The sequence below is a fragment of the Elephas maximus genome, chromosome 10 (genome assembly GCF_024166365.1).
Source record: "Elephas maximus indicus isolate mEleMax1 chromosome 10, mEleMax1 primary haplotype, whole genome shotgun sequence".
In the NCBI taxonomy this organism is placed as follows: domain Eukaryota; kingdom Metazoa; phylum Chordata; class Mammalia; order Proboscidea; family Elephantidae; genus Elephas; species Elephas maximus.
Genome location: NC_064828.1, coordinates 119,736,123 through 119,760,488, shown reverse-complemented (window position 1 = coordinate 119,760,488; position 24,366 = coordinate 119,736,123). Strand labels below are relative to the sequence as shown.

Here is a 24,366-nt window from a genome sequence, read left to right as displayed (position 1 = left end):
AAGCAGCACAGCAGACACGGCCCGGCTGGCGCCCAGTGGCGCGCCTGCCTTACCCCTACTGGGCATCAGGAGGCGCTTCTTCATGTTGCCTGGCAGCGCCCGGGGACAGAGAGGGAGAGAAGACACAGTGTCAGCGGGCGTTCAGGCGGGCGTATCCCCGGCCGGCACCCAACACCCGTGGGCCGCGCTCACCGTCTGTCCCGTTGTGCTGTTCATAGCTCCGTTTGCCCAGGATGGTAGGGGAGCCGTTGTTGATGACGGGGGCTGCCTTGGCGGGGGTCAGGCTGCCGGGCGCACCAGCCATGCCCCTCATGGGCTCGGGCTTCGGAGGGCGAGGGTGGGCCTCTGTCAGGGAGACACGGTGGAGTGAGGGCAGCTGGCTGGTAGGGTAAGGGACAGGGGACCAGCCAGACCAAGGCAGGTGGGTTGGGAGGCTCAGGCTTTGCCTCAAGGGTACCAGTGACACCATCGAGAGCTACGTGCCACATTCTGACCCCACACGTTGAGCATGGCGAGCTCCATGCTAGGATGGCTCTGTCAGGGGCCCCAGCCACCCTCACTCCGTGGCCGGCAGAGCACTCCCCAGTTATGCGGCCCCAGGCCACGGGGAAGGGCCGTGTAGAGGCTCTGGTCAAGGTGACTCTGGTCCCCTCCTTCAGCCCTCAGTTTCCCAGCACGTTGGGGGCCTTGGGGGAGGCCTGGACAAGGACATGGCTGATCTGGGGCACTAAGGGGCCCCTCCCAACTGGGCCACACCAGGGGATCCGAAGGAAGAAGAGGTGTGTCCAGTAGGGCCTGTCCCCCACCTGTCCCTCCCCCTCGGGGCCACGCAGGGAAACCTGAGGACCTCCAACTGGGGCAGGGGCAAGGTCACTACCCCAAGACCAAGGCTGCCATGGGCTCAGAATGGCCCTAACCAGCACAGGCCCCCCACATGGCCAGCCCCTCAGCCACCAGCCTGGGATGGTCAGGATCCAAACACAGGCCCAGACAGCACACACTCTGCCCATGAGATGCCCCGTTTCCAGGCCACTGGAGCTGGATGGCAGAGGGCTGGCAGGTGGCCAGACGACAGGGTGACTACTTGGGGCCTGTCCAGGGACACACTGCAAGAACTGGACCCACATAAGGCCCTGGGCTACACCTGGGTCTGACCTGGAGGAGCTGGCTGCCAGGGCTTGGAGTCAGAGGCTCTGGTGGCCTTCTGAGGAGCCGGCCAACGCCCACAGGATGGAGCAAGGCCAAGCCTGGCCGACCCCGCCCAGCAAGTGGGGCCAGAGCCATGGTGTCTGCGGGCGGTGAGCTCATGCCCCTGGAATGTCCCTCATGGGGACAAAGCCACCTCCACAGCAACGGAGCTGACTCACAGGCCTGGCGGGCCACTCAGCTCCTCCTGGACGTTGGCAGAGCCCTGGGAGCAGGATGCCTGTGGTGGGCTGGGCAGTGGGCAAGGCTGGTCCAAGGACGTTAGCAGAGGGTGAGGGTGCTCCCTGAAAGGCTGCTGGCCCTCACCAAAGGCTTACCTGCCCCAAAGACACTGGGGTCCTGGTGTGCCCAGGGGCAGCAGGCGCAAAGGGAGCAGGCTGGGGGAGCTGAACAAGGGTAGGGGGGCAGAGACCACCCCTCATACCACCTGGGATGGGTCAGGGCTGTTGGGGCCCCAGGGCCAGGAGTGGGAAGCAGCACTGCCCCTCTGCTCTGCTTAGGCCTGGCACGGTGCACAGGGGCCGAGCAGCCACATCCCAACAGTAGCTCCCAAGACGGGTGGCAGGTATGGCAGATGTGTGGGGTGCTGTCCTGGGACACCCACAGCCTTTGGGCACCATCGAGGCGGCCTCCTCCCTCCAGGCCATCCAGTGTGGCCTACCGGGAGGGCAGGCTTACCGAGGTACCGGAGCACGGCTTCCAGGGGCTTCCGTACCACCTGCTTCAGCACCAGCGGGCTCTGAGAGGCCTCGGGCAGCCGGGCCGTGCCTGTGGGAAACGTTCTGCGTGAGGGGAGCCACCTGTGGGTCTCAGCCTGGCTACTGGGCTGGCACACAGAGGAGGGAAGCGGGGGGCCCTGGGAGAACTCTTGTCAGGGTTACAGAACCTCCCCTGGCCTGGACCCCTCTGCAGGGTGGCAGGGGGTCACGTGTCACTGTTGTCACTCCACTAGCGCCCCCTCTCGTCCTGCAGGGACAGAGTGCATGTGGGGGACACTCACACTCAGCCTTGATGGCGGCGCTGTTGATGGGCATGTAGGGGTGCCGGGCAGCATGGCAGGGGCGCAGGATCTCACGGCACAGCCGCCGGGCAATGCGCGTCAGCTTGGTGGTGTGCAGGTAGAAGGCCTGCCTTGTCTTCATGGCAAACTTGGGGCTCCCGCTGCTCCGGGCCGGGATGCCGTGCGGACTCTGCGGAAGGGGCGCGGCGGCCCGACACAGCGCCATGACTGGGGGCCGGCCGGGGGAAGAGGGTAGGGCATGGGGGAGGAGGAGGAGCACCCCCTTACCATGTTACTGCGGTTGGGTCCCGGCCTCTCGCCATCTAAGCGGGTTGGCATTTTCAAGCCACCATATTTCTTCCAATATGTCCAACAAGAGGCACAGAGACGACACTGCATGTTAGGGGGACCCCAAGAATACCACTGGTAAGACTGTGTGGCTACGGACAACAAAGTTGAAGATATACATGTTCTTAACAGAACCAGTGACGTCAGAGCATTTCAGAGCTGCCACCTCCCTCCCAGCCCAGCCACAACCCCACCTGCTGAGGACCCCGCCTACAGGTGCCTTGCCCACCGCCTGCACACATGTCCAGAGTTAAGTCCCAAGAGGTACCGTACTCCTTTCTGGCTCCCCCGCGCCCACCTCAAACCTCTGCAAGACTCGGCCCCTCCCCTGACAAGGTCATTTCAGAACCCTCTGGGCTTGGGAACAAGAAGGGGCCCTGGCCAGCGCTGCGGGAGTGGTCTGTGGGGCAGGCCTGGCGCCAGCTACAGCATCACTTACTGTAACAGCTCTCGCAGGCCCGGCCAGCACCGGGGCTCTGGCCTGGCGCCCCCGTGCCGTTCACCACACCCGCCTTGACGCTGTTGACGTTGATCTGGTTTGGGTTTGGCTTGTTACTTAGAAAACAGGGAAGAGAAGGAACGACGTCATACAGAGCCAGGCTGCAAGGGGCCTGAATGCAGACCTTGCCCCAGACCAGTGTCTAGAAGTGGTTCCCACAGACCTTCTACCATCCATAGAGGCTCTAAACCCTCAGCTCTGAGGCTGAGCACTAGGGCCAGCCACTGCCCACCCTCCTCAGTGGGATGGTCCAGCCCCATGGCCAAAGACCCCCTTCACTGACTCCCAAGACCCCCATGTGTCTAGCACTGGGCCAGCGCTAGGCATCGTGGGGGTCCCTAGAACCCCAAATGGGCCAGACTCCACCTCTCTCCAGGGCTGTCACAGCTGCCTAGTATAGGCATGCACCCTTTGGGGCTCCCGCACTTGCCCCAGCTGGAGCCGTGTTCTCGGCCCTGATGTCCCAGAGCCAGAGCCAGGCAGTGTGGGAGCCCCAGCCACCCTGTGGTCTTCCGGCTCAAGGGGACACAGCCATGGGGGTCTGCCCCTGACCCTGGAACTCTGCCTGTGATCGCACCATCGGCCCCCAGGGATTGCAAAGGCAGGACTTACTAGTTGGGTATATAAACTTGCTTTAACTTGCTCTCAGCTTCAGCCGCTTTCAAGCGTTTCTTCAAACACACAAAATGAAGGGTCAGAGGTCAGCCAGGCACATTGTGCACCCCCCTCCCCCAACCAGGATGGGAAGCTGGGTTGAAGGGTCAGGCTGATCTCAGAGGCCTGCAATGAGGGGCAGAGCACCGTTGGCTGTCCCAGAAGGCACACGGCCAAGCCCCAGGAAAAGTCACCCCAAATCCACACAGAACCTGGGGAACAGCTAGAGGGAGGGGCCCCGCCCAGGGTCTGAGCACAGCTATGCGCCTCTCAAAGCTGTTTTTCCTGAGCTCATCCTTGTGCACTCTGGGTCCCTGGCCCAGCGCCTGCAAGGAGCTTGGGTGGGAAGGCCTGGACCAATGAAGCCAGAAGCTCACCACTCATGGGGCAAGAGGATTAGGCGTAAAGGGCACAGAACGGACACAACCCAAGGAGTATCTCAGGCTAGGGTTTGCTTGCTCATGATGTGGGCACGCAGTGGAGGGACCAGTGCTGGCTTTGGCCACTCGCTCACCTGCTGGACGTATCTGTCGGTTGTCTTCCACATGTAGTAGTACTCGATGATGCTGGTGAGGGACTTCCACGGGAGCTGGGCAGGAGAAAGGCCAGGTCATGTCGGGCAGGGCAGGTGATGAGACACAATGGGGAAGGGGCGCATATGGGAGAGGACACTGTGAAGTGTGAAGGAGGCCAGTGGTGGAGTCCCAGGGAGCGGGGCACAGAGGGTAGGGGCAGGGAGGCACGTGCTCGAAGCCTTGTGCTGGCCTGCCTCCTCTCCGCCTGCGAACAAGATGCCGAAAACAACAGGAAACTTCACAACACAGACAAGTTGGAAAACAAAACTGATTCTGAGTGCCAGGCACCACCAAGGCCACAGAGCCCCACGAGGGTCACATCACGGTAGTACCAGCAGCCTCACGCCCTGCCTTCACGAGGCTGCACTTCACGGTGGTCTCAAATGTAGATTTCTTGTAACACTTCTTCTCTAGACCAGACAATCACTTTATGGCTTCTCTATTCCTTCTATAAAAGCTTAGTATCATTGCTCAGGTTAATGTAATTTTTTCCCACCTGTGGACAGCAGTGTTTAAAGCTATGAATTTTCCTGTTTCCTTGGCTACATCCCAAGGATTTTAGGTTTGCACTGTTTTCATCAAAATTGTTTTCTAGTGTTCTAATTGTACCATCGAGTTCTATCTTAAACTACCTTGTAGGATGGTAATTTTTCTTAATTTCTCAGGGATTGAGTTCTTGCCCTTAGTGAAGTCTAGCGACATGGTTAGAGAACCCAGCTATAAAATTTTTGCTTCTTTGGTATTTATGGGTATTTTTATTACAATCCATTTTCTATAAACATATGGAAAAGTTATATGTTGTGGTATGAGTTTATCTAATAATTCTGCCTTGTTAAATATAGAATTCAGATAACTTCTTTCTATTTTTAATCCACTTGAGCTGTTGGAGAGAAAAATAAGGGAAGATGTTCTCTCAGAGGGAGGTTCTTTCAGCTCCTCCTCTTGTTTCTATCCGGGTTGCTTTGTTTTGTTGCTACATAGCTTGGAACATGTAGGTTCAGCACTGGTGAACCTGCCTCTGTCGTGACCTTGTGCAGTGCCTTCTACCTTAAATTCTATTCAGTCTATTCACTGCCCCACTGGCTTTGCTTTCAGTCCAGCTGATGGAGTCTATTTCTAGCTCATGTCATCTCGTTCATTTTTTTTGGTCTGAAAAGGTCTCTCTCATTTTGTTTAGTTTATTTAGTCAAAGTTATACACATATATGGACTGCAGAGGCCTCCCGTTCTCTAGGCTGGTCAGAACAGCAGCCGCCCACCCTCCCCGCCCACAATACTCCTCTTGCGTTCGTACTCAGCTGAGATTCACTGCTCTTCCTGACAAGAGCTACTGCTTCAGGGTTGAGTTTTGCCCTACAGGGCCTTGGCTGGTCCATCAATGACCCCTGGGGGATCGACTGTCTGGCCAGGCTTGGGCCACCTTTGTCCAATGTCAGTGTCACTTCTCCTTCCAGGCTGGCCCTTCAGTCTGTGAGGCTCCTTGTCTCTTTCACCCCATGTTTTATTTCTTCTGCTCTCTGGACATTTCCCAAGCCTCTGCTGCACTGGTCTGGCTCTTTGTCCTGTCAGCTTTGTCGTTTACTGTTTCAAGTGGCACTTGTGATCAGAGGACAACGATCCCGTGTCCTGACCCTGCTCACAGGCTCCTTCCCTGCCCTGAGACGGCCCCTGCCTCCTGGGAAGTCATACCCCACTATGTTCCCCTCCCAGCCTGCTTACTCTCTGCCAGGACAGCCTATTGAGCTTTGCCTCTGGCTCTGAGAACACACTTCCTCTCAATGATTCTCAATGCATTTTGCGGATTTAAGGGGAGAAGGCTCCGGAGGGCATAGCTCACTCTGCTCACACTGGAACTCCCATAGGGGATGGGGCAGACGAGCTCACTAAACAGAAGACCCCAAACTCATGGGAACTCTCAGAGATACAAATAAGTTTAGTGAAAAACAACAAACCAAAAATTAAGAACAAAAATTTAAGAACCAAAGACAAGTATGGGGTTGGTATGTCTTGGCAAGAATCCCCCCAAGCGACCACCCAGGGATAAGTCCCCAGCCACAGCGGTGCTCTAACCCCAGGCTCCAGATAGGTACCCCTCTGCTGTCCTCTTCCTTCCAATGGCCTCAGCACCATGATGGCCATTAACACGCAGGGTAGGGCAGGACATCTGTGGCCTCTGGGGGGCATGCCCTGCTCTGGAGTAGCCGCACAAGAAGAGGGGCCACGGATTGGGGAGGGGGCTGCGGCATGACATGGGAGATGTGGCTGGGACAAGGGGGCTGGCTGTAGGCCAGCCGTCCAACCAGTGAAAGCAGCAGCCACAAGCGGACCCGTGTGACTTAACATGGGGCTGCGGGGGCTGAGGGTGGGGAATACCTGGGCCATGGGGCACAGCACCGTCTCCTGGCTGAGGACCTTCCAGGGCTGCAGGGGGCACGAGTGGGCAGAACAACCCCACCTTGACCAGCAACCCCAGTGCCCATGCACCATGCCCCCTGACCCCACCCTGGGACAGGAACACAGCACCACAGCTCCTCTTGCCTACCTGCGTGTCCCGCCCCCTCAGCACTTACAAAGTCCTGCTGGATGTCTGTGAAGTCCTTCCCATACTTCTCCAGGGCCTCCTCAAAGAGGTTGGCCTCCGAGGCAGACCACTCCTCCATCTCATCCCGGCACAGCACTGGCCCTCCCTGCGGCACCAGGGCCGAGATGGCCTTAGAGATGTCATAGATGTTCTTGTGAAGCGTGTCCATGGCGTGGAACTGTGTAAGACAGTGAGGGGTTGGCCTGGCACCCTGCCTGCCTACCACATCTATGGAGCCTCCCTGAGCCCCCATCCCTACCCCAGCCCCAAGCACATCCTTCCTTTGGGGACACTGTCCCCGTGGAGGGATGCCTGTCCCCCCAGCACACATGGCTAGTGTTTGGCGAGAAGACTGCAAGGGCAGAGGCTGAGTGGAGCAGTTGGGGCTGACCAACCCACCTGGGAAGAGCAAGGGAAGTTCTCGGGTGGTAGCGGGTGAATGGGGCCCAGTAGGGCCTCAGGGACATGGGGGGAGAGGAGGGACTGCAAATGGCAGCAGGCTTGTTCCAGGGGCTGGCAGGAGAGCCCTCCATAGGGGACCCAGGAGCCTGGTGAAAGGCTCTCGCTTCCCCGTAAGTACCCCAGGGAACAGAGTCCAGCCCTCTAGGGGCAGCAGACAGGATGGCCCAGGCCACCCCACATCCCTTCTGGCTGGGTGGGTGGGGACCCCAAGGAGAACACACCCTGTGCACATGGATCCAGAATGTCCACCTGCCCTTGACGAGCAAGAGGTGTGAAGGAGTGGGGGGCATGTGTGTGTCACAACCTGGCAGCCTGAAGCCCACTAGGCTCCCCCGAGCCAACCGGCGTCCAATACATGGGGCAGACAGTGGGTGCTCACCAGGGTGATGTCCCGGGAAGCGGCTGCAGCACTCATGTGCAGACTGGGCTGGCGGACAGAGCTGCTACAGTCCAACGCACGCGCAAAGGTGCCCACAGAGCTGGGGGACAGGAGACTCAAAGTCACAGCTCCACACGGCCACCTGGGGCCTGGGACACCAAGGACTTAACTTCCTCCCATGCTGTGTCTAGACTGTCCGCAACCCTGGCTGGGGCTCCCTTATCAGAGAACTCTTGGATCTCCCTCCTCTGTGATGAAAACTCAGGGGTCATCTTTTGAGTTGTCTTGTTCCCCAGTTGTCACTGAGATCAGGTGACATTGGGGGCACCCCAGGCCTCTACACCTACCTTCTCCCTCCCATGACCACCAGGGCTCCTGCACAGGTGGGAGCTGCTCCATTGGTGACAAGGTCCCCATGGCTCTAGGGTCCACACCCTTCTTCTCTCCCTTCCTGAGTAGCCATTTACCCAGCCCCCTACCCCAGTCTGGCAGGTCAGGTGGCTGGGGCTGGCACAGTGCTCACAGCCCCGTCCCTGCCTAGTCCATCCCTCAAAGTGCACACTAACCCCAGCCCCCAACAAGCCGTCTTCGGGAACCACTGGGGCCTCTTCAGGGGTAGGGGCCGTGCTCAGGAGAGAAAGACCCTGAGCAGTTGGCCCTGTGGCTTTCACGCCACTCACACTGGAGGTCTTTCCAAGACAGGCATCACAGCCCTGGCCCCCGCACCCACCCACCCACCTACTGCTCACCGGGCCACCACCAGGAACTGGTCGATTTGCTTGTCGATGAGGGGGTTGTGCGCCTCCCAGACCTTCGTCTCCAGCTTGGACTGGTCACGCCCATCCTCCTCACCTGCAAGAAAGGAGACCATAGCTGCCTGAGGCAGGCTACCTTCTGAAAGCAGCCTTGGCTGCAGGTAGGCTCTAGGCCTCCATGGGCCCGTTCCTTTCCCTGGCCTGCACTCTCCTGCCCCAGATCTGGGGGACACTCAAGGTGGACAGGCAGGCGGGCAGGGGCTACCCAGAGCTCCAGGGGCAGGCTGGGCATGTGGTAGACTCTTACCTGGAGACACAGAGCACCCGGGCTGAGTGGAGCCCAGTTATCTCTGGCCAAAGACTCTGGAGAGACTGAGAGGCCCCAGGCCTGGCCCCTCCTCAGAGCATAGCTGTGATAGTGGCTGTGACAGATACCAGGCTCCTGGGAGGCCTGGGACAGCACCTTTCGTTAATGACACTTTTTATTTTGAGATCTCTTGCCGACTCACACGCAGCTGTGTGAAGTGACATAGAGACTACCTGTGGCAACAGCCAGTATGCAGGACCCCTGCTGAGCCCTGGACAGCAAGGACCTGGGGCAACTATAGCACACACGGACCTTCATGGGGCCAAAAGGGCCAATTTTATTCTGTCCTTGTTTCCCAGGCGAGAGGTCCCAGCCTGGCACCGCCTGCGAGCTCTCATTCTGAGCCACACAGCACCTGTCCATCCACGTGCATGGATGGCCTTGCCATTGTCCCATACATAGTCCCCAGGAAGACTCGAGGCCTTAGACAAGGATGTGTCCCGGAATCAGACACAACAGGATCTGCTGATGGCACCAGGCCAGAGGAGCCCACTCAAGCTTTGGCCCTGAACTGTACGACCAGCAGAACGGTACCGTGTGGCAGGTACACAGGTGTGGTATGTACACGTGTGCAGTAGGTACATGTGTGTGCCAGGTACACAGGTGTGGTAGGTACATGCGTGTGGCAGGTACACACATGTGGTAGGTACACGTGTGGCAGGAACACACGTGTGGTAGGTACACGTGTGGCAGGAACACATGCGGCAGGTACACATGTGTGGCAGGTACACACTGGGGGCTGGAGCAGTGGCCTGATGTTGTGTAGACTGGAAAGATGAGACTGACATGGTACATGACACACGGTGGTGCCTTCACAATGCACCATGCACATAGACAAGAGGACACACACACCACAGGAAATGTGATCACCTGTGGGGGGCAGTAAAATGGAAAGGAAATGCGCATAAAGCGAACAGGCCACCAAGAAAGGGCAGCATGGGCCTCGGCTAAGATGGGCCGACTCACAGAGGCCCCATCCCCTCTGCCATGCCACCGCCACCCTCGCTGGAGCCCCCCTTCCCAGTGGCAGCCCTCTCAGCCATGGCATCCCTCCTGGACAGTGCCTCCTCTGGCTGCCCTACCCATGGCCAGTCCATTGCCACCTCCATCTGAGCACCTGCTGACTGTTCAGGGCAACCTGCCCCAGGTGGCAAGGACAAGGTCCACTTGTCCTTCCCTGAGGCCCAGCGCTTCGTGGGGGTGGTGCTGTGAGTGACAGCAAGTGCGGGCCCAGCTCCTACCTGCTCCCCTCACAGCTCTGCCAAGAGGAGGCAGGGGGGCAGGCCTAGCTCGATTCTGGCAAAATCTGCCTGGGGGAACCCAGGAGCTCTCCAAGGTGACAACTCCTTTTGTTGTTCTGGGGCATTTTGCAAACAATTCTGAGCTGGCTCATCAAGAAGCCATGGAGCTGGTGATGGGACGTTCTGAGGGTCATCGGGGCTGTGAGCATGGAAGGGGCCGCAGACACTGTTAAGAGTGCTCAGCGAACAGCTGGGCAGGACAACAGAGCTGTGCCTACCATGGGTGCTTCCTCCTCATTCCTAAAGCTGCTAACAAGTATTCAGGGATACAAAGGCACAAGGCCTGTGATTACTTTAAAATATTTCAGCAAAATGAAACAAAGACAAAGCAAATATAGCAAAACAACTACTAATGCAAGTGGGAAGTCCAGGGGCACTTGCTCCCCTTCTCCGTGTGCAAAAACCCCTGGGACCCAAGACCACAAAGCCCAAGTCACATACGGGTGCTGTGCGCCGCGGTCCCATGGCAGTCACGGGCCAGGGTCAAATTTTATTATTTACTCCCAGCCCCGCTTCTGTCTCTGCTTCCCCTCCTCCAGCCCTGAGACACACCCTCTCATAGGTTTAACCTGTGATCCTCCACTGCCTTCCAGGTGGTTACCCACGTTATTTAAAAGCAAACAGATTGGCGGCTGACAACACGGTAAGCACACGCAGTACACTGATGCACACCTTCAACCGACTGTACAAGGATTCCCCTCAATAAGTGTACACATGTGTATGTGCGTGTGCACGTGTCATGTGTAAACGCAGTCACAGGGTCCTATGGGACAAGAGTATACAGTCACACGCATGTTTGCAGGTTCTGTGGGACAAGTCCCTGTCCTGACAGCTGAAAGGTGGCAGAAGCTACACTGACTCGGACGGCATACAGCCGCTTTCTCAGCACGGGGACTGCCAGACGACCCCAACTCCCTGCTCCAGCAAGGTAAATGCAGGGTGGACCAAGGGTTTCATTCAAGAATGAGGCTCAAAGCCCTGGAAGTGAATGCTTGGAGCTTTTTGCAGTTTGGGGGCAAAGAAGGCATTTCTGGCCCAGATACATGGGCCCAAAGCCCCGGAGGAAGAGGCTAGTTGGCCCGGCCCTGGTCCCCTGCCCTGCTCACTTGTGTCCCTTGAGAGCCCCGGCACCAAGGCCCGTCCTTTGTGGCATGGGCTCTGCTGACCTGCAGGCAAGATGTGTTACAGCTTCCACGAGGGTGGCCCCAGCTACCTCACAGCTCACAGAGCTGAGCTTGGGCATCTCCCACTGCCTCACCAACAAGGAGGCCCAGCCAGCGGCCACACGTGCTCTACCCCACCCCGGTCATCATGACAACACTGGCACACCTCTACTTCACCGATGATGGGGGCAGGACGTGGGCCCAACCCTGGGGGGAGCTACTCCTCACCCATTGGTCCTGGACACGGACACCCACATGCACTCCTCTGACTGGCTTTGAGGTTTACATTTGGCACCATCTTCCACTTATATCATAGGAGGCCCTGAAATGCCCCTTGTGGGGCATGTAACAGGTACCAGTCAGCAGGTGACAGGTTCAGGGACAGAAAAGGAAGAACATGACTTGCCATGAGGAGGATGAGGAGGGGCTGGGGTTCTGAAGCCAGACGCACGCAGGCTCTGGGGTTCTGCCCCTCCTGTGGTACCATGGCAGCTCTGCCCACCCCACAGGGACTCGGGGTCCCCACACCCTGAGACACACCAGGGCCCCATAGGCTGGAAGGAGGCCTCCTGGGTGTGCTTTTTTGAGGGACTGGTGCGGCCTCCATCGGGCACTTCCTTGTTCTCTGACCCCAGCCAGTCACTAACCTCCAGGACCAATTGATGCTGTCCCCAAGGAAGATGCAGGGTAAAGCTAGCCCCCCCATCCCCACCCCCCTGGAGTGGGATGCAACCGATCGAGAGAAGGATGGATGACCACCAGCCTCTGGGACGCCTCAGGGCCAGCCTTGGAAAGTGGTCCAGGTGTGAGGGAGGGAACGAGTGGGTCACAGCCCATGTCCACGCTTGAGCGTCCATGTCTACCCCTGCATGTGTCCGCACCTGCCAGTGTCCACACCCACTCCGGGAGCGTCCACCCCTGCCACAGGAGCGTCCACCCCCGCCCCGTGAGCGTCCACGCCCATGGGCAGTCTCTGCACACAGGGCCATCCCCAGACAAAGTCAGCAAAATGCCTGCAGAGCCATTAAAAAAGGGAAGTTTTTTGGAGAGAAAGAGCTTTAGGGATATAATGGGAAATAACTGCTGAAAGGGATCAAAACCCAACGTGCCAGGTAGTGCCATTGCTAAGTCCCATCTCAGGGGTCTGGACACACTGCTGGGACCCTAACCCCACCCACAGGTCAGGCTCCACAAGAGGCAGTCAGCGCCCTATCCCTCCTGTTCCCTCGCCCGTGGGTACCCGCTGCAGCTGGCTGGCCCCCTACCTTCCTTCAGCAGGTCAGTGATGTCAGCCTGGTACCGGTTCCCCACGCGGATCTCCCCCTTGTCAGCCAGCAGGGTCTTCTGCTGGGGGTCATAGACTAGAGAATAGAAGAAGAAATCCTGAAAAACACCACACAAGACACAGCAGGTTAGCACATGCCAGCGGGCATAGCAGCATCCTTGCCCCAGTGCCTGGGCAAGGCCCCGGGATACGCCCAGGGAGTCTGGGGGACACGGGGGCGCTGACAGGCTCCCTGGGCCCTCAAGGCAACGCCTGGGAGGAAGGCCATGGTGTGCGGCCACAGGGAATGAGGAGGGGAACGAGTCCATTGTGTGACATCATAGCGACAAGAGAAGGAAAAGAAACACCAAGAACGAGAAACAGGGAGAAGGTCAGAAGCGACCATCACAGAAAACGAGGGTCTGCTCGATCTGATCAAAGCTGTGCGATAGGAGGTACGAAAACGGCCACACTTCTATCAGCATCAACACTGAACATTTAACTTAAACCAACCTAAACAGAGGATAAGCCAACAGACCTGGGCAGGACCTGGAGTGGTTACCACAGGAACGGAGCTCTTCTCATGGCAACTGTCCCTCTGCCTTTAGACAGCAGTGCGGCCATAGCTGTCCCCCGGCCAGCCAGTTACACCCCACCGTTCAGCTGTGTTCCTTGTAAACAGCTCAGGGCTGGTTCCCATCATTGCTCAAGAAACCAGTCACGTCTTTAACTGGCACTCACTGTGTCCGCGGTAGATGTATTATGCCCACCACCTGCGCTCACGCCCACCACCTGCGCTCACGCCCACCACCTGCGCTCACGCCCACCACCTGTGTCTGGGCTTCTAGGTTCTTTTTCATGTGTCTATTTGGTCCTTTTCTCGATCCGTTTTTGGTTGTTTATTCCAAGCTTCATTCCATTTCCCCCTCCACCATTCTGAAAACGATCTGCTCTGGCCATTCTTCAGTGGCTCCCTTTGCAATGTCCGCACTCTCCCAGGTGCTGGCTGGAGCTGACCGGCGCTGGCGCCTCCTACTGACAGGGCATTGCCCACGAGGCCTGCGCTTGGCTTCCAGGCAGCGGCCCGCCCTCAGGCTCTGTGCCAAGTCTCTAGGTCCCTCCTTTACCTCATAAAATGGATCAGACTTGTGTATTTTCTATTCCATCAGCCAAGATCTTGGTGGGTCTGAGTCTGCTGTGTTGTTTCTGCTGATTCTGGCTCCTTTGTGTGTGATTTTTTTTTTATTGTGAGCCTGTGTTTGTCAGAACTTTATCTGTGAGAATTATCTGAGGCTTGGGCTGGGGTCGGCTGGCAGGCCCTGAGAGGTACTACCAACCCCAGACCACTGTAAATTAAAAATTTTAGACCACATAAGTGCTCGCTGCAGAAGTCCGCACTGAGCAGCAGGAGGGCTCCCAGGTATCATGTGGCCCAAACAGAAGCTTAAGTGTTTTCATTACTTGAGGATTACCTGCTTCCTAAACAGACAGATGAGCAACAGGGACCGGAGACAGGCACCCCAGTGCTCATGCACCAGTCCCCAGCCACCTCTACTCACCTATGTGTACAGCAGAGGCTTTCTACAAAGCGGCTGATACGGCATTTACTATCTTACAGCCTGCTCTCTGGATCACCAGTGCCTTTTCGTGCCTCGGATACATTTCTGCATCATCACTTTCATCGGCTGCAGAGAGTTTATCTGTGAAGCTCTGTCACTAAGGGTCTTTCTAAAACCCAAGCGGCACCTCTCACTCGCCAGCCTCTGCCCTTGCCTGGATGGCCTCCCCAGGCTCCAACTTCTCCTGAGGTCAGTTACCCACAGCCCTTCCCACTCCGCGCTCCAGGCAGCCACCTCTGGGCCCTGCCCACTCCGCGCTCCAGGCAGCCACCTCTGGGCCCTTCCCACTCCGCGCTCCAGGCAGCCACCTCTGGGCCCTGCCCACTCCGCGCTCCAGGCACCAGGCAGCCACCTCTGGGCCCTGCCCACTCCGCGCTCCAGGCAGCCACCTCTGGGCCCTGCCCACTCCGCGCTCCAGGCAGCCACCTCTGGGCCCTTCCCACTCCGCGCTCCAGGCAGCCACCTCTGGGCCCTTCCCACTCCGCGCTCCAGGCAGCCACCTCTGGGCCCTGCCCACTCCGCGCTCCAGGCACCAGGCAGCCACCTCTGGGCCCTGCCCACTCCGCGCTCCAGGCAGCCACCTCTGGGCCCTGCCCACTCCGCGCTCCAGGCAGCCACCTCTGGGCCCTGCCCACTCCGCGCTCCAGGCAGCCACCTCTGGGCCCTTCCCACTCCGCACTCCAGGCAGCCACCTCTGGGCCCTTCCCACTCCGCGCTCCAGGCAGCCACCTCTGGGCCCTGCCCACTCCGCGCTCCAGGCACCAGGCAGCCACCTCTGGGCCCTGCCCACTCCGCGCTCCAGGCACCAGGCAGCCACCTCTGGGCCCTGCCCACTCCGCGCTCCAGGCAGCCACCTCTGGGCCCTGCCCACTCCGCGCTCCAGGCACCAGGCAGCCACCTCTGGGCCCTGCCCACTCCGCGCTCCAGGCACCAGGCAGCCACCTCTGGGCCCTGCCCACTCCGCGCTCCAGGCAGCCACCTCTGGGCCCTGCCCACTCCGCGCTCCAGGCAGCCACCTCTGGGCCCTGCCCACTCCGCGCTCCAGGCAGCCACCTCTGGGCACACAAGTTCTGCCCTTTCTTGGCTGAGTCCTACTTTTCAGCACTAGTTATAAGCATCATCGCTTCATGGAAACTTCCTGACTCCTCAAGGAGTTAGGGTACCTGGGGCATGCCCGCAGCACCATTCTCCCTAGATCATTATCGCCTGCTCACTGTCTGTCTGTCTGTCCTCCCACCCACCCACTGTCCATCTACTCAGTTGTCCAAACATCCGCACCTATCCATCCACAGTCCACCCAACCATCCATCCATGCGTCTGTCCAATTATCTACCATCCATCCGCCCACCCACCCACCATCCATCCGCCCACCCACCCACCATCCATCCGCCCAACCAGCCGCCCAACCATCCATCCACCATCCATCATCCACGTCCAACTGACAACACCTGTGATGAGCTGGACTCTGCATGAGGGGTGGGGACTATGGCCATGAGCAGGAAGTGGTAGTCCCTCCCCACCACAGAGCTCCTCGTCTCATTAGGAGCCAGACACTAGAAGGCAGTCAGAAGCCCATTTGAAGTATGTCGTGACGGGTGAGCGGAGGCTGGGGGGCAGGCTGCAGGTAAGTCCCCTACGATGTGGGGTGACACGTGGCTATCCTGGACCCCCCCCCAGAGTGAGCAGCCTTTCTCACAAAGCCCCAGGTGGACTGAGGGACAGCCAAGACAGAGACAGGATGCCACTGGCACTGGCGACATGCAAGGTGGGGAGCCCCTTCTAGGGTAGCCTAGAGCTTGCTGGACATGGGAGGGGGACGGCTGGCAATGATCTCAGGACACAAAGCTCCTACCAGGGCACAGCAGAGCCCTGGACGACACTGAGACCCCAGCTGCAGGCACACAGGCCCAGGGGCCCAAGGACACACCTCCCTCCTTACCTACCCCAGGTGTTTTCTTAAACTCTCACACACGTCCCTCTAAGTAACAAAAAGGCTCCAGCTGTATGAGACCCCAACTGGCCTTAGGGAGTCTGACCCCCAGTAGCCATTTTTTACAATATCCTCAGTGCGGTGGCCTCAGCCAGGAGCATCTCTGTCCCTGAGGACACGTGACGTTGGAGAGCTTTCTGGTGGTCACAACTCAGGTAGGGGGAGGGATACTGGCATGTAGTGAGTAACACCCCCCTAGGGGACAGGACAGGCCCCCGCACAAAGCCACAACCCCAGTGTGGGCTGTGCCAGCATCCCAGTCCTCCAGGCCAGCAGAAGCCAGCCTGTGCAGGATTAAGTCCCGCTGCCCTTGTGATGTCCGCACATCCAAGGCAGGCATCACAAGGCTTGTGTCCAGCAAGCCCCCACGCATGGCGGGGCCCAGTGCAGTAGCAGCAGGAGAAGCCTGAGGACAAGGCACCACGAGCCTTTGCTTCAAGACCCCACTGGCTTGGCTGAGGTGGACGCCTACCCAGGCGCTCATCAGGGACAAGGAGTTTGGCTCTATAGTCCCAAGTACCCAGCGTCAATCTCAGAAAGAGATCATCACCACCACCACTTGTCTCCCAGATGTGGTTCTGGATTGGTACAACTGGGAATGGACGCCATGGCCGCCCACCTGAAGGGGAACAGTACCCCCAACTCCACAGCTGCTGTGAGGCCCTGAGGGGTCCCAGTGCCCAGTTCCAAGCAGACATGCATCAAGTCTGGTCACTGTCACTCATTGCCCTTGGAGACAGTCCACTCCACACAGGAGAGTGGGCCTGGCTGTGGCCCTGGGACCCCCGCCCAACTGCGTCCTCCCCATGAGGGGCTGTGTACAGCGTCCTTGCAAGGTAGGGGGCCTTCCTGGGGTGGGGGAGTGGACGTCCACACGCTGATCATCCCAGGAGCAGGTGGACACTGAGGCAAAGGCCAGAGACACAAAGAAGCAGGGAGGGCACCGACCGAGGACAGTGATCATGCCACCTGGTTCCTTCCTCACAGGTCAGCCTGGCTCAGGGAGCAGCTGAGCCTGGTCATGGGTGAGGTGGGGCCGTGGGGCCATGGGGCCAGGGCGGCGAGGATGCGGTGCGACTTACCTCCCGTTCCAGGTAGGACTTGAGTGACTCGGTCTCGTTGAGCAGCGTGACACTGCACTTGCCCCTGGAAGAGATGGGGAGGCATTAGGGGTGTGGTGGTCAGGGTCAGTGCACCCCCGGGTGGTCCGCGGCCCCACCTGATATGCGTGGCAGGCAGGGACTCCAGCTGCCTCGACAGGAACAGCTCACGGTGCCGCAGCTGGTGCTTGAGCTTCTCAGGCAGATCCACCATCTCCGGGTTCTCCATCTCCTCCTCCATCTCCCCTGAGGACGAGAGGCCACTGGCACTTCCTGCAGACTCCCAGGCTTCACGCAGGCCTGACCTGGCCACCCCCACTGGACGCTCAGTAGAGCTGTGCCTGTTCATGCCCTGACCACCTGAAAGCATGGGCTCCCCTGCCCCGGGCATCAGGGGGACAAGAAAGGAGGGAAGATGACAGTGCAGCCCTGGGAGGAAGAGGAGAAAGCAGCCGCCGCCACATACCTGGGGTGGCCAAGCAGGGGGCCCCTCTGTCTGTTGGTCCCACCCCAGCCCCAGAGGCCACACAGCCCCGAAGCCCACACTGGGGGAGCACCATGGGCAGCCGTGGGGGCCACCAGCTCTGCGCCTGGCACACAGCCTCTGTCCACACACAGCTCAACCCTCAGGATCCCACAAGGCTGGCCCAAGGGACACCCAGCTGCTCAGCCAAGGCTGGGCCGTGGTCACTCGCTGGCCTATAGGAGTGGACGTGCAGCTGTAGGCTGTTCTCACCCCCATCCCCGAAGGAGCCGCTTACCTTCCTCCTCGTTCTCCGACCCTGGTCCGGCTTTATAGCAGACTGACAAAGCTAGATAACAGACAAACATAAACATGCCCACGGTAGAGGTCAGGACAGCACCCCAGGCACGGCCACCCAAGGGCCCCATGACCACACAGCATGGCTGGTGGAGAAGGGACAGAGGGTGTAAGGGGTGCAGGGCAGCCCCTGGAGGGAGATCTTGGGGCACGGGACACCCCATCTGGGCTGAGGCATAGCCTTGCAGGGGCTCCCTAAGGGTCAGAGGCATGGCGAGGGACAGAGAGAGGGGATGGGGGAAAAGAGGTGCTGAGGGGTTGAGGACACCAGCCCACTAGGTAGGTGCCAGCTGGGACAGGACTCCAGGAAGGGGCGCAGAGCAAGGTCAGGGGCCGCCCCTACCCACTGTGCTGACTCGAGTGGGGCTGTCAGGGTCGCCCCAGTTGCAACACCCCAGGCATACCCCTGGGCCCTAGGCAACTCTGACTCCACCCTCCCAGCTCTTGAAAGGTACCCTGGATGCCCCTCTGCTGACTCCCAGTGGCGGCTGTGGGAAGTCCTGGCTGCATGTTGGCCGTGGTGGACTTCAGGGGGCAGCTGGGGTGGGGTGGGGTGGGGGGAAGCTCCATACAGGAAAGCACCCTTGTCCGTTCAGGGTGGCCCTGCTGAGCCCCAGGCACCTCAAGCATCCACATGGCCAAGCCCACTGTAGCCGTCACCTTCCTGCCACAGAGGGGCAGAGCCCACCAGAGCAACCCTAGTCCCAGCATCAGCCAATAACCCCTTCTTGAGGGACCCCATGGGCAATCTGCACCTGTTCTCAACCCCCCAGGGGTACCTACAGCCTCAGAAATCGCCATGGCTTCAGCTCCAACCCCACGAGGGAGCTGAGACCCCCCACCACCTGCAGGTGCCAGACAGGGCCTGGGTCAGTGGAGGCCTCTCTCTGCACCTCCGCACATGGCCTTGGGGAGTCTGAGCTGACCGTGGGATTAATCCAGGGCATGGCAGGCAAAGCACCTTCTCTGGAGATGCAGCACACCAGCCCTGGGCAAGGATGAGGCCCTACCATGGATGAGCTGGTTCTGGCCCAACAGTGACCCCAGGTATAGCCCTGCCCCAGGCTGCCCTTGACCTGGTTGCACCCTCCAAGCCCTCGCTCCCCTCAGCCAGTGACCCTATTCCATGGCCATCTCCTGATTCACCCAGGAGCCCACCTCCTATCCCTCAAGCCCCAGCCAAGTCCCCTGCCTAAACTCCAGCCCCACGTCCAGTGCCTCCTGGTCCCTCTCCACTGGATGCCTGCCAAGCAGGCCCCCAAGACCTCATGTCCAGACCCAGCATCCTGCTTTCCCATGACCCCACCCAGCCAAAACCAGGGAACCTCCAACCACATTCAATGTGCAGTTCTGGCTGCCGCATAGTAGGCTCCGCACTGCACCTGCCACCTGGCCAGCCCCACCTGCATCAGTTTGAAACATACACACACAAATATACAGACATACACATAGGTACATACACACAGAGATACACCTAGACACAGACACACACATGTACTTGACACATATACAGATACACCCAGGCACACATGCATACACACTGACACACACAAATACACACATACGTACACATTCAGACGCACATTTGACACACGACACACCCCCAGACTCTCTCTCACGCAGACACACGACATAAGCCTGAAGCCTGGCAATCACGTCATGCTGGGAGCCTTACGGGTGCACAAAACATGCCTCCAGGCGGGCCTCCCACAGGGAGCTTTCCAGGGACGGGGTAGGGGGCCCTGTCAGGCACCCAAGGGTTCAGTGCCAACCGCCCGGCTAGGTGCCCCCTCTGCCCCATCCTGCCTGCTCCAATGCGGCCCTCTGGAAAACCTGCCCTGCACACTCCCTCTCAGAACACCGGCTGCATGTCCAGACCCCCTTGTCTCCTGGAGCCCCTCTGACCCCTGCCCAGGCCTTTCTGGGCCCTCAGACAAAGCAGCCCCGCTGGGAAATCGGGCTTGCTCCATGTGCAGAGAGGGTCCGTCACCAGCCTGCCCGACTTGGCCACCACTGGTCACCACAGCACTTCCTGCTCCCCAGGCCTCCCTGAGGTGACGCCAACGGCACCCCGGGCAACTGCCCAGCACAGACCAACCCCGAACATACAGGGGGCCCTTCTTGACACTCCTGCAGGGCTCTGGCCATGGCCCGCCCTTGGAGCCACGAGGAGTGTGGACCAGAGACCCCAGCTCCTTTTCTCAGCACCCAGAGACCACAAGACACGGGGCTGGGCACAGGCTTGCAGGCAGCAGTCTGGAACCAGCATACCCCACCTGAAGCGCCTGTCCTGAACACAGCCCGCTCCAACATCTTTAGAGATTAGACCCTGTACTGGGGGACAACATACCCTAGTAACAAGACATCCACGAGGCATACGCCGCCTGGGAGCAACACCACAACCAGGTGGGCAGAAAGGGCACCTAGACCCTGGACCCAGCTCCCCCATGGGGCCACCCAGGGTCACACCCTCTGGGCCAGCCAGTCCACGCCCTCACCCTGGGGCTTCACTGGGAGCTCATGTCTCCTCTGTTCCAGCCCTGATGTCAGTGCAGGGCTGAGGGGTGCACCTCAGGGCACCAAGGGTCAGCCATAAGGCCTGACTTGGCCGGGGGAGAGACTCAGGACCACGCTGGGTCCCAGAAGATCCAGTCACAGGGCCACGCCTCCTGGAGCTCATTCCCCACCTGGGATGCCTGAAGCCATCAGGCCCTGGGCACCACTGAATGGATCTTCCCACCTGACCCCCACCTTCAGGGACCCAGACAAGGCCTGTGCTGACCACCTCGGGGGTTCAGCAGAGAAGACATCGGGAGGGATGCTTGTCAAGCCACAATGAGAAAGGTCACCACCAGTGTGCAGATTGTAGGGTCTGGTGGCAGCCACCTACCTCATCCACTGGGAGCACCGCTGCACAGACCTCAGCCCCACGGTCCCTGGCTTGGGCAGATGCATGGCCAGGCTGGTGGGCCTCCCTGAGGGATCCTGGTCACAGTGTGCCAGGGACTTCGCCCCCCACCCTGCAGCGCTCCCACCTGCAGCTGCCCTTCTGTCCCTCCCTCCTGCAGTCAGGGACTCCTGTCTGTGGAGCTACACCACACGGAAAGACAGGGCTGGTTTTCTGCAAGCAACATCTGGAGCATAACGGAGTCTTCTGGTGAGACATCTCAGTGTCTCTGCCCAAGCCCAGGTGTCTCACCCCATGGCATCCTAGAGCCACCTCCAAAATTAGGCTTATTAAAATAAGACTTCCATCACCGCCCTGCCCTGGTCATGCCCCACACGAGCAGCAGCGGGAGGGAGAAGGGAGGGGCAGGGGAAGGGGGAAAGGAGAAGGAAGGGTGGGGGGAGATAAGGAGGAGGCAGGTCAGAAGGTCAGTGACAGAAGGACACAGAGAAGACAGAGAAAGTGAGGAGGGGTCCTCAGCAGGGCCAGGCCCAGAAGGCCACACCCTGTGGGTGGGCATCAAGGCCACTGCCAAGGGTCCACATACAGCTTGGACCCCACTCCCCGCCTGGTCCCTCCAGGTGAGTGCTGCGGGGTGTGGCCTGGACTCACTGGCATGCTTGTCGGCCAGGGCGATGAGCGTGCTCGAGATGTCCCTTCGTCTGTAGAAGCACACCACTTTGGCCTCCACGTTCCCATTGGCCGTCTGCAACAGCAAGGCGGGTGTGTGAGGAGGGCGCCTCAGGTGTGGGCCCCGCGGACAAGGAACGGACCCTGTGCAGCCCACAGGAGGCAATGGCCCAGCACGTAGGGAGGACACGCCCACCCTCCCTCATACCTCCCATTGGAGCAGGTGTACCTGCACCCTGAGAACATGGGGACAAAGTGAAAAGGACCCGGCGTGGAGAAAAAGCCCAGCTCCTGGGAGCCCGTGTGCTGGCCGGCATCTTAGGCCCTACTACCCACTCCCCACTAGGACCAAGGAACCAGGCATGGGTGGGCCCAGAGAGGCAGGGTGGCCCCAGCAGTGCCACAGCCTAATGACTCGACCAGTGGTGGGCCTGGGCTGAGCATCCTGGCCTCTTTGGAGACCCCGACAGCAGGCTCCTCCCCCAGACCTTGCGGTACAGCTGCTGCTACTTGACACCTAGCGACAGAAGCAGAGACTGTACACGAAGACCTCGCCAGACGGAACACAGAGAAATCAAACTGACTATATCTGTGGAAAAAGATGATAGAGAAGCTCAATGTCATCAGTCAGAGTAAGGCTAGGATCCAACTGTGGCACAGACCATCAATTGCTCATATGCAAGTTCAAGATGAAGAAAATCAAACAAGTCCATGAGAGCCAAAATACGAAGCTGAGTATATTCCACCTGAACTTAGAGACCATCTCAAGAATAGATTTGACACACTGAACACTAATAACTGAAGACCAGATGAGTTGTGGGATGACATCAAATCTGAAAAAAGCAAAAGGTCACTAAAAAGACAGCAAAGAAAAGATCAGAATGGATGTCAGAAGAGACTCTGAAACTTCCTCTTGAATGCAGAGTAGCTAACGTGAAGAGATGACGAAGTACAAGAGCTGAACAGAAGATTTCAAAGGGCGGCTCAAGAAGACAAAATATTATAATGAAATGTATAAAGACATGGAGATAGAATATCAAAAGGAAAGAACACACTAAGCATTTCTCAAGCTGAAAGAACTGAAGAAAAAACTCAAGCCTTGAGTTGCAATACTGAAGGGTTGTATGGGCAAAACACTGAATGAGGCAGGTGGCATCAAAAGAAGATGGTATACAGTCACTGTACCCAAAAGAACTGGCTGACGTTCAACCATTTCAGGAGTTAGCATATGTCATGGATTGAATTGTGTCCCCCCTGCCCCCAAATATATGTCAACTTGGCTAGATCATGATTCCCAGTATTGTGTAATTGTCTACCATTTTCTCATCCGATGTGATTTCCCTAGGTGTTGTAAATCCTGTCACTATGATGTAATCAGATGGATTAGTGGCAGTTATATTGATGAGATCTACAAGATTAGATTGCGTCTTCAGCCAATCTCTTTCAAGATATAAAAGAGAGAAGGGAGCAGAGAGACAACGGGACTTCGTATCATCAAGAAAGCAGCACCGGAAGCAGAGCACGTCCTTTGGACCTGAGGTTCCTGCGCTGAGACACTCTCAGACCAAAAGAAGACTGATGACAAGGAATCCTTCCTCCAGAACTGACAGAGGCTTTCTCTGGAGCCACTGCCCTGAATTCGGACTTCTAACCTACCAGACTGTGAGAGAATAAACTTCCCTTTGTTAAAGCCATCCACTTGTATTTCTGTTATAGCAGCACTAGATGGCCAAGACAAAATTTGGTACCGTGAGTGGAAATTTGGTACCGTGAGTGGAAATTTGGTACCGTGAGTGGGGTGCTGCTCTAACAGATACCTAAAATGTGGAAGTGATTTTGAAACTGTCAATGGATAGAGGACTCAGAAGGAAGTAAGGAGAAGTGTTAACACTGGAGATGGCGCAGATGGTGAGAAGCAGTAGCAGAGAACCAGGAGACCAATGCCAGATAGCGCTGGAGCTGACCCACTGAGAGAGCGAGCTGAATGCCTTTGTGCAAGATGTTTCCTGGCAGAGTCGGGTGCCTTCAGGCACTTCCTGGTGGAGCTACAGAGTAGGGCACGTGCAGGCTTCCAAGAGGCCAAGGAACCAGGAAGCCGAAGCTGAAGAGACAAAGAAAACAGGAAGCTGAGCTGCCTCAGTCTCAAAAGGTATGGCCATTTCAAAAGGTATGACCTCTGGGGTTTCAAACGGTGGAGCCACGGCCTCTAGTGCTTCTAAGGGTGGAGTTGCCACTCAGATGGAAGAGAATGGTGCGCCTACAGCCGAGGGTGCAGAGTTGCTGTCCCACTAGGCCTGGGAGGTGGAGCTGATGCCAAGAGCCAAGGGGCCTTCACTCAGAATCTGGAGAGTGTGGCCAATACCTAGAGTCCGGAGGGGAGGGCTATTGCATGAATGGTCTCAGAGAACAGAGGATTATTGTCAAGTGTTGAGGGCTAATGTAATGAGTTCTGTTGACCTGCCTGGTGCCTGTTATGCCTTCTTTTCCTCCAATTCTCCCATTTGTAATGGGAATGTGTAGCTTGTACCTGCCTGTTGCACCATTGTACCTTTGGAAGCAGATAACCTGTATTCTAGATTTCATAGATGAAGAGGAATTTTTGGATTTTGGACTTGGAGTTCCTTTAAGACTTTTGCTGATATGATGGGGTGAATGTGTCTTACAAGTAGCAAGGACATGAATTTTGGGGGGCCAAAAGGTGGAAAGT

General features: G+C 58.2%; 1 protein-coding gene across 50 annotated transcripts in view; it reads right to left on the bottom strand.

Annotated features, from left to right (window-relative positions):
• MTA1 (metastasis associated 1) overlaps positions 1-24,366 on the bottom strand; it is a 50,669-nt gene that overhangs the window by 4,611 nt on the left and 21,692 nt on the right. The window contains exons 3-18 of one of the 50 annotated variants that reach the window (XM_049899391.1): positions 21,642-21,735; positions 18,024-18,074; positions 17,382-17,508; positions 17,245-17,308; positions 12,555-12,672; positions 8,453-8,555; positions 7,704-7,803; positions 6,852-7,040; positions 4,222-4,296; positions 3,666-3,724; positions 2,994-3,109; positions 2,495-2,646; positions 2,207-2,396; positions 1,885-1,974; positions 193-345; positions 54-89 (exon numbers count right to left, since the gene is read on the bottom strand). In XM_049899391.1, the coding sequence (XP_049755348.1) occupies positions 54-89; positions 193-345; positions 1,885-1,974; positions 2,207-2,396; positions 2,495-2,646; positions 2,994-3,109; positions 3,666-3,724; positions 4,222-4,296; positions 6,852-7,040; positions 7,704-7,803; positions 8,453-8,555; positions 12,555-12,672; positions 17,245-17,308; positions 17,382-17,508; positions 18,024-18,074; positions 21,642-21,735 (1,717 nt within the window). Of the gene's footprint in view, positions 1-53; positions 90-192; positions 346-1,884; positions 1,975-2,206; positions 2,397-2,494; positions 2,647-2,993; positions 3,110-3,665; positions 3,725-4,221; positions 4,297-6,851; positions 7,041-7,703; positions 7,804-8,452; positions 8,556-12,554; positions 15,387-17,244; positions 17,309-17,381; positions 17,509-18,023; positions 18,075-21,641; positions 21,736-24,366 lie in introns of those variants that run through there. The other 49 variants (XM_049899348.1, XM_049899350.1, XM_049899361.1 and 46 more) reach the window with 49 other exon arrangements.